We start from the raw sequence: 20,155 nt of genomic DNA, 5'->3' as shown, positions 1-20,155 counted from the left end.
AAATCACCGATCATAAAATTAATTTCTTTTACAGATCACCTGCAACTACGTGTACCAGTATCCAACGAGTCAATACCCACAACAATCATATACCTCGTACCCCACACCACAAACGTACCCCAAACAAACATTTTCGGACTACAAAACATATCCAAATTACCAACCATACCAAGCGCAAGCAAACTTCGTATATCCAAAACCAGAAAGCACGCCATGTTCTACACCAAAACCATCGGTTCCAGAACCAATTTTACCTATAGTACCTACACCATCGCTGAAAGAAAAGCCAAAGACTCCTGGATTCGATAGCAACGTCCTAAACAATCTAGCTATAGCATTACAATTGTTAATAGTCAGTAATATTATAAACAATCCACCTTCAGAATCTAATACTGGATCTCTCTTAGATAATTTTCCTGTAATGCCTTGTAAAGAATTTGAGAATACACCGTTTAAATCAATAATTGATGCTATGCCTGATTTCCAACGCATGACACCTCCAAATTCGAAATTTTTAGGCGAAACAGATGTCATGTCGTCGTTTGGTAATTTTGGCTCTTTTCCTAAACCGAGGCCTAGTGGTCTAATGTCTCCGTATGAAGCTATTACATCCAATTCTTTCTCTGATAGACCTAAATATAATTCTATGAAAGATTTCCAAAGTCCCTACTCCGCTATGTTAGCGTTTGATAATAATAAAGATTTGTTCTCTATGGTTGATCTGTTTCAAAATTGAAATGGATGTGTGAAATTAATTGTAGTGTGTAATAGTACAATATTTATTTTGTATTAATAAAGATTAAATAAGCAATGTTCGTACGTTTTATTTCATAAAATACATATTTTTTTAAATACTATATCAAACAACGAAAGTCTGTTATGTGCTTGTTATTTATTGTGTTGTTATAATATGATTCAGTTTCCACTATCTTTATGGTCATTTTATAATTAAAAATATAGAAGCATTTTATTCTTTTACCTACATAAAACAAAACATAGTTTCGCCAACTTGAATTTCATCTTCATTTAATTATTATAGACGAATTAGTACAGTTACAACGAATTTAGTATTTAGTCAATTTATAGCATTCAATGGATAGATTGAATGCTATAAATTGACTAAATACTAAGTTTTTCTATTCTGGAAATTTCTCAGTTTCAAAAAATTGTAAAATTTTGATAGATTTAGATTATTTCATCCATCTACTCGTAATAGTGATGAATTATTTTTGTAGGTATTAAAATAATATATCGATATTATTATGTATATCGATAATTGCAATAGGCTTTTATTAGTTTTGATTAAGTTTATAATAAGCCTTGTCATTACCGGAAATATTAAGGAATTCCTATATTTCTTTACGATTCTCAGTACCAATACTCACGTGCATGTAACACTTTTGAAATCAGTATCTAATATTAGCTAATAACCTATATAAATTAAATGTTTATATGTCAGTATATCACTTATTATTAATTTCACCTGCAATGGGTTTTAAATTTGTTTTATTTGCACTATCCGTGCTTATTTATCAGGTATGTGTAATAAAGTCCCCTTTTATATGAAATGGAATTAAGATTTTTCCTATTATAGCCTTTCTAGGCAAAAATTATCTCATTATTCATTCAGTTTAGTAAAATTTACTTCTTCTTTGATCATTTCTTTTAAATTAATTCATGTTGAAGTTTGAAAATATTCTATCCTTTAATGCAATTAAAACGTAAGTAAATAATCAGGAGCGAGAGCTTTATCAATTACTCAGAAATATATCAAATATTACGCCATCCCTTCATGTTATTTCGATTTATTATCTACATCTTATTACTTAACTCATATTTTATAGATACACTAGCTGCTCCGCGCGGTTTCACCCCCGTGGCTCCACTCCTGTTGGTCGTAGCGTGATGATGTACACCCTATAGCCTTCCTCGATAAATGAGCTATCTAACAAGAATTTTTCAAATCGGACCAGTAGTTCCCGAGATTAGCGCGTTCAAACAAACAAACTCTTCAGCTTTATAATATTAGTATAGATTCCAATTAAAATACCATATTCACATATTTTAATTAATGTTTGTAATCAATAAACTTTATTTATATTACAGGTCAAATCTCAACGATGTGGTTGCCCAGGACCAGCACCAACAGTTATTTCTGCACCACAAGTGATATCACCACCAGTAGTAGCTACAACAATAATCGATAATTCTGTATCAAACGCCTTAGCGAATGCTTTACAACTCCTAATTGTTAGCGATCTAATTGAATCCACATTAGGACCTGCATTATGTTCTAATCTAAACGTACCCATCATAGAATCTCCATACTGTGGACAAGTCGAATTCATACAGCAGGAATACATTACACCGTGTGGTCCAACTGTAGAAGTATTACAGCCTTGTGGCACACCAATGGTTGAAACATTAACTCCTAACATATTCGGAGGTTATACTGAATCCTTTTCACCTCTCTACGGCGGTCCTATTGTAGAAAGATTGTCACCAAGATTGCCTCTATGTCGATCTGGAACACTTATTGAAAAAATTCAACCTAACATTTGCGGAGGATATGCAGAAACTTTTTCTCCTGCTTTTGGTCCTGGACCGATCATTGAAACGATTCAACCTAACATCTTCGGAGGTATAACTGAGACGATTTCATCTTTATACGGACCTCAGATTGTTGAGCAAATCTTCCCAAACGGTTGTGGTTTTACTGAGACGATTTCACCAAACTATTGTGGAGGTGTTACTGAAGTAATCACACCAAATTATTGTGGAGGAATAACTGAAGTTGTTGGACCAACTGCTCAGTTTATACCCAATTATTATGGCGGTGTAACTGAAATCGTTTCTGGACCCCCAATGGCTGCTGAAGTATGTTTCCCTTCATCGATCCCTGCGCAACTAGCTTGTAACTTTGGGTACAATGTACCCGCTAACACACCTTGCGTCAATTTTAATGTTGAGCCATTGCCATTTGACTCTTGCAATAATTTTGGCAAATCGTTTTACTACTGATTATTTTAAGTTGTGAGTAAGACATAATAAATTATAATGTGATTTTAAGTATAATTCTTTCTTTTTTATTTAATAAGATTTTCCATCCACCAATTTATAATATGATGTAAGTAAGCACAGGACGTAAGTTATGGCATCGTCAAGACCAACGTCTTCTCTTTATATTACTTATGCGTAAAATATCTTTTTTCGGGCCAGTCTCAGCGACAGCACTTCCAGTTCTAGACAAATAGGAGCATAGATATTATACTTCAGAAATTAAACATTTTTATAATTTTGTTTTACCATATCGATTCATTAAGTATTTATTTTTATCGACGGAACCTTAGCAAGTTACAAATACATTCACAACATAAATAAGGAAAAAGAAAACAAAATCGCATCAGGTATAACAATTTATTTCTACAAATAAATACTCAATAACAATGACATAAATTAATTACTGAACATACTCAATAAATTAAGCAATCCTGATTTAGGACATGAATTAGGTGATGATAATGTATTACTATAGCCAGTTACTACACTCTGTTGACCAATTACATTAGGATATGACGTAGATGTAATAACTGGTGATAAAGATGGAGAATTAGAAAATAATGGATTAGAACATCCACATGAAAAAGTGGGTGATGAAATAGCTTCATTTAAGAACGGTGAAGCTAGTTGCAACGCTAGATCAGGACCACCTTTGTGGTTCTGTAGCAAATTACATACGATCATCAATTGTAATGTATTGGCTAGGTTTTTGCAAACAGATGGTGTGCAATCTGTTACTATAGTTGTACTTGGGGTTGGTATTATTTTTGGGGGAACAGGGGATATAGGGTTATAGTCTATTGTGTAGGGAATGTTTAAGGGTTGAGATATGAAGTTTCTAGGCGCTTCTATTATCTTTTCTGGTATGTGCCGGTTGAACAACATGTTGGGCTGGATTCGGTTCATGTTCTGGGAATTGGTGAGCTGTAACAGAAAAAGTTAAGGATTAGTATATGCGTACAGCGTAATACTTTTATATTAATGAGGAAAGACACAGACAATATGTATAATGGTTCTTTGTGTAATAGTGTACACTAGAGTTAAATAGGTACGTAGTGTAACGATAAATTTTATTTTTGAGAAAAATGTAACCATATGCCCGTATTTTCTACGGGAAAATTGAATAGAATGTAGAAATTTCATATTGTATTACATTAGAATAGTATGATAAACAGATCGCAGTGATTTATTCTCAAGGTTTATAATTTAATGAGATTTAAACTATCCTATCTCTCAAGTTGGATCGAACACATGGTGTGCGAATTTTATTATAATCGGTTAAGTGGTTTAGGAGTCCATTGAGGACAAACATTGTGACACGAGATTTATTTATATAGATATTGCTAAAATAATGCCGCGGGAAGCAACTATCTTGCAACATTAAATATTCATAACCTCTGAGTAAATCCTTAGTGAAATTTATACGTAGGTAATCCACAGAAAATTACTTTTGTGTGATAAAAAGATTTATATCTACATTATACTTTGCCGGTTATTGCTGGAAGATTGTGAAAATATTCGACAAAGGAAATAATGTTGGTACTTTATTTGTGCTAAAGACATTTTCATCAATTTTTGACTGAATTATGTCATGACTATATTGTGTGGAAATTGGAATTGGCAGATAATTCTCTTTTTTTACCAATGTTTTATGTTTTTTTAGAAGTACTATTTTTTTTGTTTTCATGTAATGTTTGATCTTGTTGTTGTTGAAATATTATTATATTATTATTAAATTATTTATTTAGATCTATAGAAAGCATTCGTACCGCAACTGCAAAAACATGACGGAAGTTTTAAATCCGTACTTTTTTAAAGACGCTTCTCTTAAAACTTAGATATCAATAGCCCAATAGCAGTAGTAGGTACCTTCACTACATAGTATAAAACAAAGTCGCTCTCTCTGTCCCTATGTCCCTTTGTATGCTTAAATCTTTAAAACGGATTTTGATGCGGTTTTTTTTAATAGATAGAGTGATTCAATAGGAAGGTTTTAGTATATAATTTATTAGGTTTTAGACAAAGCGGGCGAAGTCCGGGGCAGTAAGCTTGTCCTACATAATTAGTAGTAGGTATGCGATTTTTACGTAATAGAGATAAAAATAATTACCTCCAATTTAACAGCCACCAGACACAATGTTATTAAAATCCTCTTCATTTTTAATTAACTTTAAGATATATTTCACCTGTTTGATAAAAAATAAAAAGAAACATTGTATTTATTGATGTATAATCTGTGACGCGTGATCTATCTTAAATTGAAGGGTATGTAAGAATATATTTTATCTGTAATCTATTTAGTAACTTCGATGAAATGAGATTTTAGCGATGTTTTGTAATCAATTATGCTGTGAGAAAGATGCCATAAACATTGAGTATTTGCAATGTAGAATTTATATTTTTTGGTTTTATGGATGTATATATAATATAAATAAATGTACTTTATTACTAAAGAGATCATTTTGAAAAGCAATCAAATTTTCGTTAGGTAATGATACCACCACTGCTAGGTACATAGGTGCTAGGTATCACATAGAGTTCTAAAAAATAGTATCTACTGTGATGTATAAATATTATGTAGGGTGTATTTAATAATATAATTTGTAAATTGAATTGTTATTTAATTTAAAAACAGTGACCTGTGTTTGTATAATATATTTAATATTATGCATTAAGTAGGTATTCTATGCAACGGATTAAACTTGTGAATCTTAATTTGCAGCGAATTTGGTTTTCACTATTCAATTATTTTGGTTGTAATTATTCAATACCCAAAAGGAACATTGATTATTATGTAAATATTTATTTAATGTCTGTATGGTCATTTTTGGCATTAATAATAATTTCATTATTAACAGTAGCATGTAGATTGTAGGTACTGAACTATTTAGGTACCTACACGGTATTGGACATTGCCATTGATATCTTTAGGGTACTATACATAATCGAAGCTGCCTTAATTTTTTATTGTAATCTTTAGGTAGTATATTTCACATAAATTACGTATAGCTACTCATTTATTACAAAGTCTTTTAGATTTGCATCAGTTATTTTCTGTTGCAGTATTCAAATACAATATTAACTATTATTAACACACAACATTTATGTTTTTTATATTATTTACCAATGCTTCTATTGACAATTTCATAATTTTAAATTGCTAAATGTATGATTTTCGTGCGATAAGCCGCGTATTTATTATATGACTAATTGTTTTGTTCACTTTTATACAGTCATTTTAAAGTAAATTGCCAAAATGTTTCCTGCAAAGTCGTTAATCGTTGTAGTTTTAGTCACGAGTACTGATGTAAGATAATTTTATCTGTATACCAAATAATAACAAATTAAAAAAGGTGTATTACTAAACGTTCATTAAATAATTTATATTTTTCAGGTTGTTCTTACATTGCCATACCCAAATTGCAATCCATGTCCTAAAATCACTCATATGGCAATACCATGCGAATCTGTCATTGCTGTCAAAGAAACTTGCGCGCCAATTTTGCCTGTCAAATGTTGCGAACAACTGATTTTGCCGCCGAAAGCAGTCGAAGTTCCTTGCGGTTTAGGATACAGTTCTGTCGCAGTGCCTGTAGTGGCTGAAGCATATAGCGAAAGATTTTTCACAAATGGTGTTGATGAATTAGTGTACGTTTCTGAAGCTTTAATCCCCGTGTCACCTCCATGCTCTTGTATAAAACTGGCAACACCAGTGTGTCAAGAATGGTCACCATTAATACAGCCTATAATATTGTAAAGTTTGTTTTATTGGGAGAATGTTTATTGTAGTACATGTTTTAACCGACTTCATAATTATCATATTCTAATATATTTTTCAATGCTAATAAAATTGTTTCAATCTATAAGAAAAACGTAAAATAGGTAATCATTGTTACTAAATACTTCTACATCAGTTTCAACATTCATTAAGTATTTTATTGTTTTAGAATAAAGCATGTAAGTAAATCAAAGTGTATAGGATAAAAGACAAATGAAAAAAGATAATAGTATCGTCAAAAATATACAGATGATCAATATTCAATATCATGAAATCAATCGATATTTTTAAAAACAGTGATACACCAGGATCTCCAGGATATATTCAATGTACATAGTCTGAATACTTTCATGTTACATAGAATATGTTGAAAATGAAGTGGATGTTTTAATTTTATTTTATAAGATTAATACATATTTCATAGTAATTTATTACTTCTTGTAATGTTGTTATACCTTTTCATTCGATAAAGTACATAACATTTTTAATGTAATATCGTAGACAGTACCAACCCATCCTATTTATCACTCTGTGAACTCATCTAAGCATTAGTGATATAAAGTAATTAATTATTGATCATATTGATCAATAAATAATCAATATCGAATTAACCTAGTATGTACAATGTACATTGTAGCAGTATTTGTATACTCTTTGGTATTTATTAGAATTATTAAATAATATTGGTAAGGTAATTTTTAATTCGTTTATGCAAAGAAAATCCTAAATTCCAGAAAACTTTATTTTTATTTAGAACGAAGTCTGATATATAGGAATACAATAATATTATTATGTTTATGGATTTGGTACAAATGTATTTTTTAAAGTGAAACTTTTATTACATCGTCTCAAACTTTTTGGTCCGTGTAGCGCATGTCGCGTGACGCATGATACGTACGATAATAATTATCGTACAAATACGATAATTTTTAGTTAAATGTCTATAGTGTGAAAAAAAGTTTCACTTTTACCGTGGTTTCATAAAACCACACAACATTTTTTTTAAATTTATTGTAGATAGGGAAGCACTGGATCACAATCTTGCCTGGTTGAAAGCTAATTTCCGAAAGATATGCCATATTTCCGAATACTATGGTTTTTTAGTATTATAATTCAACCATCCAAATATTCAATACAAAGTAAATATTTTAAATAAATGTTACCTATAAATTATGATAATTAACCGTGCGTCTGTGTGCAAAATTTCCTTTGCGTATGAGTAAAAAAAAAACTAAAACTTCACATCTGTCATTTTGACAGAATTTGACAGTCGGCTGTCGTCTCAAAATTCGAATTGGAATTGTGAGTTAGCGGAATTATTATCGTTGATTATTTGTAATATAATAAAAGTGCATTTAAGGTTTTGCCCTCGAGATGGTTGAGGCACAGAAGTACAGAATTGAGCAAGAAATGACCAATTTGGTCAATGAACTCGACAGGAGTTATTTGCGAAAAATGCAGGTGGGGTTTTAGGTTATATCCTTATCAACATCTTATGTAATAATCCTTATTTAGGATAAAAAATTGAATACAAGTGTACCTTAGCTTAAAGCTCGTGTATATTAATTGAGCATGTTGTCCTTTGCAAGGTAATAAATTTGAAATTAATAAAAATACTTGATGTTGCATCACAATTAAATCATTGTTATAAACAATCTTTGAATTTACTTTTTACCTTTCATCATAGTTTTCTCTAAAAAATTAGAAAGTTTTCAAACTAAGCGAAGTTCCTATGTGGCTTGTTGTACACAATTGAAATAAATAAGCTTAAAATCGACTAAACAACATAAATCTTGTACATACTACTTTTGACTAATATAAAACAATCAAATGCTATGAATCTGCTGCAAATACTAAATTTATTTACTAAATTAAAGAAATGCATATTATTTACTGTTAAAAGTCAATAAATTTTATTTCCAGGGTGATATGCACAGATGTGCAGCCAAATGCTGCGATGATCAGCAATCATCACTGGAGAGAGTGCATGGATGTATAGAGAACTGCACGTCATCTTTAAACCAGGCCAATAATTATGTTCAGGTAATATTATCCTTCTGAAAAAGATTTTGTGGTGAATATTGGAATGTTTAATGGTATTTACTAGAAGAGAAATATAAATCTTATATCTATACTAATATTATAAAGCTGAAGAGTTTGTTTGAACGCGCTAATCTCAGGAACTACTGGTCCGATTTAAAAAATTTGTTCGGTGTTTAACAGCCCATTTGTCTGGTATATTAAGGTTTGAAGTGTTGTTTGGCTAAATTTCATTTTTGAAAACCTTCATGATTTCAGCATGAGTTAAATACTTTTATTTACTTGCTTATTATTTACGAAATTTACTGCATCACTGCCTTCTTGATAAAAAGTAACAATTATTGTGTTTCATTGTGTTTTTCAAAACCTCACATAAATGTATCATTTTCAGCATGAAATAAACCTCCTGCAAAACAGACTGCAGCGATGTGTCATGGACTGCAATGATTCAGCCAGGGACAGACTCGGCCCTGACCCTAGTCAAGAAACTGTAAGTTAATCATTAGATAGGTTATATTATAAATGTAAAGCCCATTCCACACGCTTGAAAAACAATGGCAAGCAGCTAACAGCAAACAAGGACGTGTGGATGGGTGTTTGTCGTTGTTTGCCTGTTTGTGTTTGTGTTGGGCAGTGTTCGGCATCGGTGTCGGTTTTCTTGCCAGATCAAAGGATGCATGTTTGCCGATTCGGAATGTTCTTTTTTTTTTATGTTATGGGATAGCAAACGAGCAGACGCGTCGCCTGGTGTTAAGCGATACGCGCCGCCCATAAGCATCCACTCCACTGGGAAGTAGATGTGTTGCTGTCCTCAGGAAAGGGGAATGTTATGAACATTTGCCAAGCATGTGGATGGTTGTTTGTGTTGGATGATTGAAGTTGGTGTTTGGGACTTCGTTTGCTGTTTACGGTGTTTGTGACAAACAGCCAGCGTGTGGAATGTGGAAGTAGCATATAAGTGTATGTTTGTCATTTATCATGTAGATTTTACAATATATTTTTACCAAATATACCTATATGGGAGTTTCTTTTAATTATGCAGGCAAAGCTTCTTTTGGAAGGCTAGTATTTCTTTTTTAAAGTGATCCAACTATAAGGAGTAGGTAATTAAGATTTAATCTGACGTGAAATTTAAATATTAATATTATTACTAAATTTGAGTAATTGATTTGTCACAATATGGCGCTAAGTTAATCACAATGCCTTAATCAATTTCATTTTTATGTCTATTTTCCACAGATCGACAAATGTACAATAGAATTTGAGAAGTGCGCAGTGAAATGTGTCGACAAGCACATAGGATTGATTCCCAGTCTAATGAAGACAATGAAATCGGTTCTCGCGAGCGGGAAACCGCCGCCAGTGAGGAACGAATGAAACAAATTGTAAATGTAGATTAAATACAGATACAGATTATATATGTCAACCATAGAGTAACTAGACGTGACGTGTGTGTTGATGATTTAAAAAAATTAAAGTGTCATTTGAAAAGTGTCTTCAACATACTGTGTTTTGTACTAATGCTCTAGAGTCTAGTGCCATGCATTCAAAAATATATTTTTAGGAAAAATGTTCTCTTTTACTTCATTAAATTAAATAATTTAATTTATACTAATACAATTGAATACTTAATAAGTTAAGTTTCGATCCCTTTGAATTGCTTTTAAGGGAATGAGAGCATTATTCCAAATCATATAAAAATGAAACCCGTTTCGCGTTGTCAAGGCATCACGTGTGAACGGCTGAACCGATTTCGATAATTCTTTTTTTATTATATTCCTTGAAGTACGAGGATGGTTCTTATGTATAGAAAACGTAAAGATGTACCACGGGCGAAGCCGGAGCGAACCGCTAGTTTTTACATAAAATATGACAGTTATTAATACATATGTACTTTCTAGTTTCTCTATGGTCTCAAAAAACAAAACTATCATCTAAATACTATTTACCGTTTTTCTTTTAAATAAAATAGTATCAATGAATATTTATCAACTAGTGGAATTAATAAAAAAAAATGCTTCTAATTAGTATTTTTGATAATAAGACTGCATGTATTTACAGCCAATACATATTCCTGTAATTTTTATACATATGCATTTATTGTACAATACTTTATGTAAATAAAAATACATTATTACATCAAAAAAGTACTACAATACAATAAATATTATTTGCTAAGACTTAAAAAATGGTTATTATACATAGTCTGAGGAGAGATACCTATCTAAACTATTATAAGACCAAAATGTTGTTTATTACAAGTATAGTTTTCAAAAACTTACGCATTTTATAATAATTAGGTACCTATCTAAAAGTAGAGAGAGTAACTGAAATCTTAAAATTTCGCAAAATATGATTATTATATTGTAATTCACTCCACTGTATCTTGTTTAACATATTTATTAAGTGTTTTTAGTTTAGAGATTAAAATATATTAATTGATTAAATGCACTGCAGTTTGATTTAAAATCCTTTTTCCATATTACATTTTATTATTATTTCTAGCCACTTGTCCTGGCTTCGTCGAGGTAAAGATAATGGTCTAAGATCCGAATATAAGTCGAAATGCAACGGCGTGATAATAGAATGAGACCAATTTTATAATAAATTTAGTGTATTATAAAATAAAATGTATTAAAAATGGGTTGACTGGGAAAATCCTGGACAGGACATTTTTAATGAATTTAAAAAAATATAATTTTTTTAATTAATTGCAGTATCAACATAATAAAAAAATATATAATAGACTTAAAGTATGAAACCTACAAGAATATGTAGGCATATCCGTTTTCTAATATTTACCGGGACAAACGGCTAGGTTGGCAGGTATAAACAGGTATGTCGGTACCAGTTACTTTCACTTGATAGGACGGTGAAAAAAAAATGTCAGCGCTGATTTATTACAAAATTGTTTTATTATCTAGAAACTGCAATTAATAAAAAATGAAAATAAAAGATTTTTTAATCCATACTAATATTATAAATGCGAAAGTAACTCTGTCTGTCTGTCTGTCTGTTACTCAATCACGACTAAACTACTGAACCAATTTGCATGAAATTTGGTATGGAGATATTTTGATACCCGAGAAAGGACATAGGCTACCTTTTATTGCGAAAAATGTACCACGGGTGAAGCCGGTGCGGACCACTAGTAATTAATAAAAAATATCTTGTCCAGGATTTTCCCAGTCAACCCATTTTTAATACATTTTTATTACACTAAATTTATTATAAAATTGGTCTCGTTCTATTATCACGCCGTTGCATTTCGACTTATATTCGTATCTTAGACCATAAAACAACAAAAGTTGAAGTAAAATTGTAATCGAAAAACAAATTATTGATTTAAATTACCTACGTAATAAACAACAGTGAAATTAAATGTTTCTAATTAGAATCCATACTAATATTATAAATGCGAAAGTAACTCTGTCTGTTACTCAATCACGCCTAAACTACTGAACCAATTTTCATGAAATTTGGTATGAAGATATTTTGATACCCGAGAAAGGACATAGGCTACTTTTTATCCCGGGGAAATGACGCAATCCCGGAAATCCCACGGAACTATGCGGGTTTTTCTGTGACTGCGCGGGCGAAGCCGCGAGCGGAAACCTAGTAATCAATATAACTTCAAAACTTTATAATATTTGTTTTTATATTTTATAAAGAATGATATTGAAGTCACTAGAGGACGAAACCTCTTGTAAAACCAATACATATTATTAATTTATATCCTGTGTATTATTCTGGTACATAAGCTAAAGCTAAATCACTGCCAACTATCTTATTCTTAACTTATTATTCATACATTGAACTACAAACTTTTAGTAGAAACTAGCTTTCCACCCGCAGCATCGCCCGCGCACTCAAAGAAAAACCCGCATATTTCCCGTTCATGCAAATTGGTTCAGTAGTTAAGGCGTGATTGAGTAACAGACAGACAGACAGAGTTACTTTCGCATTTATAATATTAGTATGGATTATAAGGATATTAGCTGCCAGTTAATAATAAAATATAATGAATGCGCGCCAATAGGTTCAAAAAAATTTAAAAAAGTAGGTACCTAACTATAGGCGCAGATAATAGAATTATAGGCATAGGTGGGTAATATAATTTTCTTTTAAAATATTTTATTGCCTAATTCATCGTAAGCAACCATATAAAAGGAAAATATTTTGTAATTAAGTTTCAAAATTAATATTGTGTTACTGTGTCAATTGTCGCATGATGTATTTTGTAACAATTTTATTTCTACTTTGTGGATATGTAAGTATTTTTTTTGTAACTACCATTTTTATAATGGTCCCTATATAGCTTTATCCAATAAAAATAATACGTAACCTACGTATTATTCTTTAATTTAATTAATAATACGTACATACTTAGTTAAGAAGATTTAAAAAATAATCGTTATTTGCGTATATTATAACTGTTTATTGCAGATGATGCTTAGGTAAATGAGGAAATTATTGTCTAATTTCAATAAATACATTTTTTAATAATTATTGTAATGTAATCAATAAACAAAAGTATAAAAATCCGTATTTGTCAAGTTTATATTATTCGAACGAACCTGGCGAAAAAATTGATTGTTTATTTTGGCTTAAAATAGATACATATTGTAGTTAGTTAGGTAGATTAGTTTTTACTTTTTACATAAGTAACTAACTACATAATATATTAACTATATATTTTATAGTTTACTGAAAGTTTTATTAATATTATTATTTACAGGGAAATGCATATATTTGCGATCCACTCTATATTGAAAAAACCGCCTGCGGTTGCCAGATACCACAATGCCAAACGCAAATAGCTTGCCAGAGAGAAATTTGCAACATACCAGTATCTGTATATGAAGAATATGTTATACCAACTGCCTGCAGTGCTTGTTACGAATATGCCAGACCAAATTATGCAGTATATGAAGAATATCTAATACCTAGCAGCCCTTGTTGCGAAGTTGCCAGACCTTCTTTATGTCAATGTGATTATTATCAGCAAGAAATTCCGTTAATAAATAACTGTGGTTGTCAGAAAGTTATAACCAAGCCAGTTAATGGAATATGTGATTGTTGCAACACTTGTGCTGGCTCGTACATGGGATCTAATAGTTGTGCCTGCAAATATCCGTTTATTGATGAGTTTCCAGCAGTGCTCGGATATGAATGCATGCCTCCATTACCGCCCGCGCTTGGTTGCGGGAAATATTTACGACAATGCACACTGCAGCCGCCATTTTTGTAATTAAAATTTGCCAGAATACAGCCGCTTTTTAACAATGCTTAGTTGAGAGTCTCTTGCTTGTTGTTGTTTTTTTTTAAATGCATTGATGTTACTGTTTTTTTCATGGCAAATAAATTATTCTCATTTAATTGATGAGACAATACTTACAAATGAGTTTTATCTTATTCTAAACCCAACTTATAATAACCCTTGTTGTGATAGTAAATAAATAAAACAAGATTTAATATTTCATTTTCTTATTTAATAAATTATATTCCGTTCATTAAATCACACTCACTTCACTATTAGTCTTATATACACTACTACTTATGATACAGTTTCAAATACACGGTGGTGGAATGGGTATTTTTCGTAAGAAATGGTTTCTCGTTTGACTTGGGATTACTGGTGGTAGCAAATTGCTAGTTGGTGGAGACCATGCAGACACAGGCGAGGCAGCTGGTAGGAATGGACTGATTGAGGGTAATGAAGGTGGAAGACAGGTTTCCTTTACAGGACAAGGTTCTCTAACAGGAACTGGGTAAGGAACAGGGACGTGTACAACTTCAGGCCTTCTCATAGGCACATTGGTAAGAATTTCTGGTCTATTACACGGTCTATTGGTAAGAATCTCAGGTCGATTACATGGAATGTTGGTAATAACTTCAGGTCTGTTACAAGGTATGTTTACGACTTCCTGAACGTTTACCGGTACATTTGAAGTTATAACCTCAGCTCTGACAGGTAAATTTGCTGACATACATTCCGCTCTGTTTAAATTAACTGGAGGATTAGGTGGGTTGCCACACATACATACATTTGGGGGTGATTCTAGCTTCTGGCACTGGCAGGGTGGTAACTGTGGATTGCCAAGTGGTCCGGGACAAGGCAGTTTTTGCATACACGGCGTTTCTTCCATTACCGTCCGCCTTTTGGCCATTTGCATAATTTGCATGGCCCTTTCAGTGTTGCCTTGTGAGAAAACATTTTGGAGTGCTGACATCACGGCTTTTTGGTTCTGTGGTCGTTTTGGTCCTCTAGCATTCGAGTTTTGTAATAACATACCCATTATTACTACTGTGATGAAGAGGGTTTTCATTTTTGTCTGAAAAGAATAAAGTGTTACTTACATAGTTTATTTTGATCTGGTTTTGTGAGATTTTAAATTACTTCAATAAATAGGACTAAGTATGAATTAGTTGAAAATAATGATCTCGTGTATTTTTTTCTTTTCAACCAGTCGTGTAAGAATTTGTTTTACGTGTCTTATTGTTCAAAAATTTAATGTTTCTAATAAACAATTTTAAAACTATTTTATTTTTGTTATATGATTTGGTAGAGATTTAGATTTCGATGAAAATGTTATCGCTTTTGTAAAAAAATATGTTTCTCTTATAATGTCGTGATTCCTCTGAATTTTTATTAAAACATTGATAGTATCAAACATATTGATCTGATAAGATTTTAAACAGATATAAAATTCAAGGAAAGACGATAAAAGTTAGAGCTGCTTATAAATTGTATTAAATAAGATCAAGTTCAACATACAAACGGCTCATATCATAAAACGTTTGTATTAAATGTAGGTAAATATAACGTACTAAATAACGCAAAAACGCTTACCTTTATGAATAATAATCAACATTAGCACTTTTTCCAAACAAACTAGAGCATTTTATTAATTGTTCTAACGTAACACATACTTTATCGCAAAATAGTGAAACAATAGATATATCGATAATTATTAGGACACTGTTACTTCATGGATTGATATTGTTTGATAATATATGAGTTATAGGAAATTGTTTTAGTTGTTGAACCATATATTGTCCATGTAATCTCACTACGAAAGTACCTAACTGCCTTTTTTTTAAGCACCCACCTATTCTATTATTTGAAAAGTCAATAATAACAGAAGCAATGCGTGTATTTCTCATTCATAACTAATTAAAAACAATAAGGTACTAACATAGCATCGTAATAGCAGATTTTACCATTGAAATTCATATCACAATTGAGATACGAATGCCCTTACGATTCCCGTAAACACGCTTGCTTGTGTGCGTGAGCCATTTCGAACGTGATGTATGAAGTTTCCCTACTGGTTGTATCTGTATGTTATCCATAAGTCCTAGCAAAATACTTAAATAATAATATGGAATTCAAAAAGTATTTAACAAAATCATATGGCACGTTTACGAAAGTAGTAGGTATATACGACAACACTTGTTGCCACTAAACACTAGCAGCATCGAGCCTATTTTTATGTATGTAAACCTAACCATCTTTTCTGGGGCGAATTTCCAAAACTCTTTTCTTAGTTACTCAAATTATGTTTCAAAATATTCCTTTTAGTTATGGTTAATTGTTGATATGTCAGTCAGTTTTCCTTTTTAATTTAAATAAACAAACTCAACTCTATGTGAATATACTATTCTACAAAATACGTAGCACATAGACTAGACAAGTTGCAAAACTATGCAATATAACAATTATGTCATACAGCAAGCTTCGTAGATAAGAAAACTATACAAATAGGTAAATGTATTTTAATTATGTCAATAGTTTAAACACAATGTTCGTCTTGTTTTTTGTAGTGTCACTTTTGTCCGGTGTAAGTATTATAATATAATATACTGTTTCCTAAATATTTAAACGTAGTCAAATATTAACACAACATTTGTATCTATACTTTTCTGATAATTTTCTTTATATTATTCAGAAGAAAGAAGACATCTGTATTACCTATCTACTTAATTCGTTCGTTTCAAAATAACTGTCTTGGACGTACATTTTTTATGAATAAGTATTTTCTAATGAATACTAAACTAGAAGAAAGTCCAGAAAATAGGAATAAACATTGTTTGTATTTCAAATAAAACTATTACCTACAAGTTAATGAACTTATTATTCTATTAAAACCGTAACCACAGGAATTAGATTAATTATAAATTCCACTTTAGTCATGTAATGTAACTCATTAATAAAACGAATAATAAACAAATACTTATAAAAAGAATGCCTATTCCTAAACTTCAAAAGAAAAGCACAATTAATTAAGCAGTCATATCACGTGGTAGATCAATATTAAAGAGTTATTATCACACAAATACAATGTTTTACGAAATAACATAGCTTCCCTAACAAAATAAAATAATTAATTTCCAGGTGTACACGCAATGTGTACCTTGCCAGTGCGTTAACGCTGCCATAAATCCCTTCCAAGCAGTACTAGAATACTTCGACTCATCAGTCAGCTGTCTACAGCCAACCATCACCCCGTATGGCACAATCACCGAAGTGCCAGTGACAGAATTGCCAAGGATTATAAGTCCGATGTTGCCAGCCGCGTCACCCGTGTCCGCTCTGGCACCGCCGTTTCTAGAATCGTTGCCACCCGCGTCTCATTGTTATTGCGCTTGCCAGTATCTAAAGAAAATGCCTATGCCACCTCCTTTTATATAAAACTAGCTACTCCGCGCGGTTTCACCCCCGTGGCTCCACTCCTGTTGGTCGTAGCGGGATGATATATACCCTATAACCTTCCTCGATAAATGAGCTATCTAACACCGAAATAATTTTTCAAATCGGACCAGTAGTTCCCGAGATTAGCGCGTTCAAACAAACAAACAAACAAACTCTTCAGCTTTATAATATTAGTATAGATATAGATGAATAAGTTGTTAATCATTTGCTTTAAATTTTTTGAAACTATACATACCTAAGCAACGAGTCAATTATATAATATCGAGTTTGAGATATGAAATAAACACATTTTTATTTATATTGTTTATTATTTAACTATACTTACGTAATCCCATATTTTTAACCAAGTAACTTCTGATTGACGTACAAAGTAACCTGTTCTGTTATTAAAATTACAACAACAATAATAATATATCTACTATCCATATTATATTTCAACGATCTATATTGAAATGGTTTAATAGACGTATACAAATTCGTAAGTTATTTGTATACCTAGAAATGTTAGTATCAATATTTTGACAGAAAATGTTCATCATCAGGTGACGTTTTTGGTATCATTTAATCTTGGCAAAGAAGTTTCACTTCTGACACTCGGCATACACGCTCTGTAGTAACTAATGGTGTTATAAATAGAGAAATTGTCACAGTCTAGAAACTACATAAAACAGAGGAAAAATACGATTACTAAACACGAAAAGACGCTCTCAAAAATACCACAGTAAAATCCTTTAAGCACGTATTTTGAAAATATTTGTGACTTGTTCAAATTTATCATAATTTCATAGAAACTGACACATATTGTGAAAACTGGAAGTATTTAAATAGAACAAACTGAGTATTTTTAATAATAGAGCATTTGGAAATTGTATGTATATTTGTCATGTCAAAAACAACATGTTGTATGGTTTGCATTTTTATTATTCTGGTAAGTACCATGTAGTGTACTATACAGGGTGTAATCGTTAAGTGTGTACAGGCGATTATTCCGTAACTATTGCAGATATCAAAAAACTTTAAACTGATACAAGTTACATTAAACACTCCCATAGTGTTTGGTGTAAAGTTTTTAGATATTTCCCGTTTTATTTTTAAAAAGTTATTATTGTTATTTCACTCATCAGGTAAAGGGCTTTCGATATCAGTATAAAGTTTTTTGATATCTGCAACAGTTACGGAATAATCGCCTGTGCACACTTATCGATTACACCCTGTATGTTTTGTAGTACGTATGTAGTACCTATTGTGGTTACATAGTTTATTAGACATTGGTAAACACAATATTAAAATGATTTTGATTTACTTAGATAACTTTTTTTCATTATATCAAAAACGGTTTTCTTAATTGTGACTGACTCTATCGTCAAATTGAAATACAAATATAAATTTAAGATTTTAAACGCGATTTATTCATTATATTATTTTCCCGTCGTTTCGCAAACACTGCAGCGAGAGCGTGGTCTAAGATGTTAAATAAATCGCCTTTAAAATCCGTTACAATATTAAATTTCTAAATGTATAATATTCGCGTAAAATCAATCACTAGAAAACACTATCAAACACAAAGGTTATTCTTACTTTTAACCTTTAATTATTATTGAATTAACATCTAGGTAATTAGATAACATCACAATATGGCGCTGAGTCGATCTTATTCATACATTGATCTCATACCCGTCCGATTAGGGCCCTTCTGGCCTCCTCCACTCAAGCGACAGCTCAAGCCGAGGTTCGTGGTCCCCGTCAAGGGGGGACGCCCTTGTGCATGTCGCTACCAGGGTGAACCTTCAGTTCACCCCCGCGTCCGCGTTAAAATGTAGTAGCCCTTCTGGCTAACATTGAGAAACACCATACAAAAAAAAAAAAAAATTGATCTCATAGTACCTACCTAGGGTTACTACAACAATTAATAGAATTTACCTATTATCCCTACTAATATTATAAATGCGAAAGTAACTCTGTCTTTCTGTCTGTTACGCTTTGCCGCTTAAACCTCTCGACCGATTTTGATGAAATTTGGCACAGACAATCTTTAGACCCTGAGTAAGAACATAGGCTACCTTTTATTGCGAAACATGTACCACGGGTGAAGCCGGGACGGATCGCTAGTCAGCAGCTTATCTAGAGAAGCACAATTTTCTTCACACCTTTGTTCTTTTAATGGGAATATTACATACAATATCATACTGACAAAATGCTTACTTGCTGCTATACCAATCAATCTTAAGTTAACTTTTGTATATTATTTAAAATGTTTTCAGTATATCGCTATAGTTTATACATATAGTATCTATGTCACCATACCCAGAAGGGAGATGTTGGAATGGAATCAAATAATAAATTAAATAAAAAGCCCGTTTATTTCCAATCCACAAGAAAAGTTTTGATACATATACTTAAAGCTATTTTACTTATTAAAATTACACTATTTTTTTAACTTACATTTTTAATTACTAATACTTAATTCATTTTTCTTCCATTTTTTTTTCATTTTTGACGTAACATCCAGTACCAGTACCATTGATTGGAACCCCTTCTCGGGTATAGGCCTCCTCCAGCTT

At 31.6% G+C, this 20,155-nt stretch overlaps 5 protein-coding genes across 5 annotated transcripts; 3 read left to right on the top strand and 2 right to left on the bottom strand.

Annotated features, from left to right (window-relative positions):
• Positions 1–1,480: 1,480 nt before the first annotated feature.
• On the top strand, positions 1,481–3,075 carry LOC123704196. Its single transcript, XM_045652508.1, has 2 exons — positions 1,481–1,536; positions 2,107–3,075. Exons 1-2 carry the CDS (start codon positions 1,489–1,491, stop codon positions 3,019–3,021), a joined length of 963 nt encoding a protein of 320 aa, XP_045508464.1. The 5' UTR covers positions 1,481–1,488; the 3' UTR covers positions 3,022–3,075.
• A 375-nt stretch (positions 3,076–3,450) lies between these two features.
• LOC123704206 lies at positions 3,451–5,293 on the bottom strand. Its single transcript, XM_045652518.1, has 2 exons — positions 5,171–5,293; positions 3,451–3,984 (listed from the first exon to the last, which is right to left on the bottom strand). The coding sequence occupies exons 1-2, from the start codon at positions 5,216–5,218 to the stop codon at positions 3,457–3,459; spliced, it is 576 nt and encodes a 191-aa protein (XP_045508474.1). The 5' UTR covers positions 5,219–5,293; the 3' UTR covers positions 3,451–3,456.
• A 2,816-nt stretch (positions 5,294–8,109) lies between these two features.
• On the top strand, positions 8,110–10,465 carry LOC123704214 (protein FAM136A-like). Its single transcript, XM_045652530.1, has 4 exons — positions 8,110–8,299; positions 8,762–8,881; positions 9,270–9,368; positions 10,118–10,465. The coding sequence occupies exons 1-4, from the start codon at positions 8,213–8,215 to the stop codon at positions 10,253–10,255; spliced, it is 444 nt and encodes a 147-aa protein (XP_045508486.1). The 5' UTR covers positions 8,110–8,212; the 3' UTR covers positions 10,256–10,465.
• A 3,889-nt stretch (positions 10,466–14,354) lies between these two features.
• LOC123704200 (proline-rich extensin-like protein EPR1) lies at positions 14,355–15,842 on the bottom strand. The gene is made up of 2 exons (XM_045652512.1): positions 15,732–15,842; positions 14,355–15,213 (listed from the first exon to the last, which is right to left on the bottom strand). The coding sequence occupies exon 2, from the start codon at positions 15,205–15,207 to the stop codon at positions 14,449–14,451; it is 759 nt and encodes a 252-aa protein (XP_045508468.1). The 5' UTR covers positions 15,208–15,213; positions 15,732–15,842; the 3' UTR covers positions 14,355–14,448.
• An 837-nt stretch (positions 15,843–16,679) lies between these two features.
• Positions 16,680–17,614, top strand: LOC123704223. The gene is made up of 2 exons (XM_045652538.1): positions 16,680–16,722; positions 17,277–17,614. The coding sequence occupies exons 1-2, from the start codon at positions 16,684–16,686 to the stop codon at positions 17,571–17,573; spliced, it is 336 nt and encodes a 111-aa protein (XP_045508494.1). The 5' UTR covers positions 16,680–16,683; the 3' UTR covers positions 17,574–17,614.
• The last annotated feature ends 2,541 nt before the right edge of the window (positions 17,615–20,155 follow it).

This window comes from Colias croceus, chromosome 28 (genome assembly GCF_905220415.1).
Source record: "Colias croceus chromosome 28, ilColCroc2.1".
Taxonomy (NCBI): domain Eukaryota; kingdom Metazoa; phylum Arthropoda; class Insecta; order Lepidoptera; family Pieridae; genus Colias; species Colias croceus.
This window is presented reverse-complemented; position numbering and strand designations above follow the sequence as displayed.

Excerpts from the sequence above, each read along its gene's own strand:
- LOC123704196 (XM_045652508.1), top strand. The coding sequence starts at position 1,489 with ATGGGTTTTAAATTTGTTTTATTTGCACTATCCGTGCTTATTTATCAG. Across the intron at positions 1,537-2,106 it reads TATCCGTGCTTATTTATCAG|GTCAAATCTCAACGATGTGG; the intron begins GTATGTGTAATA and ends TTTATATTACAG.
- LOC123704206 (XM_045652518.1), bottom strand. The coding sequence starts at position 5,218 with ATGAAGAGGATTTTAATAACATTGTGTCTGGTGGCTGTTAAATTGGAG. Across the intron at positions 3,985-5,170 it reads TGGTGGCTGTTAAATTGGAG|CTCACCAATTCCCAGAACAT; the intron begins GTAATTATTTTT and ends TTTCTGTTACAG.
- LOC123704214 (XM_045652530.1), top strand. The coding sequence starts at position 8,213 with ATGGTTGAGGCACAGAAGTACAGAATTGAGCAAGAAATGACCAATTTG. Across the intron at positions 8,300-8,761 it reads GTTATTTGCGAAAAATGCAG|GGTGATATGCACAGATGTGC; the intron begins GTGGGGTTTTAG and ends TTTTATTTCCAG. Across the intron at positions 8,882-9,269 it reads AGGCCAATAATTATGTTCAG|CATGAAATAAACCTCCTGCA; the intron begins GTAATATTATCC and ends TATCATTTTCAG.
- LOC123704200 (XM_045652512.1), bottom strand. The coding sequence starts at position 15,207 with ATGAAAACCCTCTTCATCACAGTAGTAATAATGGGTATGTTATTACAA.
- LOC123704223 (XM_045652538.1), top strand. The coding sequence starts at position 16,684 with ATGTTCGTCTTGTTTTTTGTAGTGTCACTTTTGTCCGGT. Across the intron at positions 16,723-17,276 it reads TAGTGTCACTTTTGTCCGGT|GTGTACACGCAATGTGTACC; the intron begins GTAAGTATTATA and ends ATTAATTTCCAG.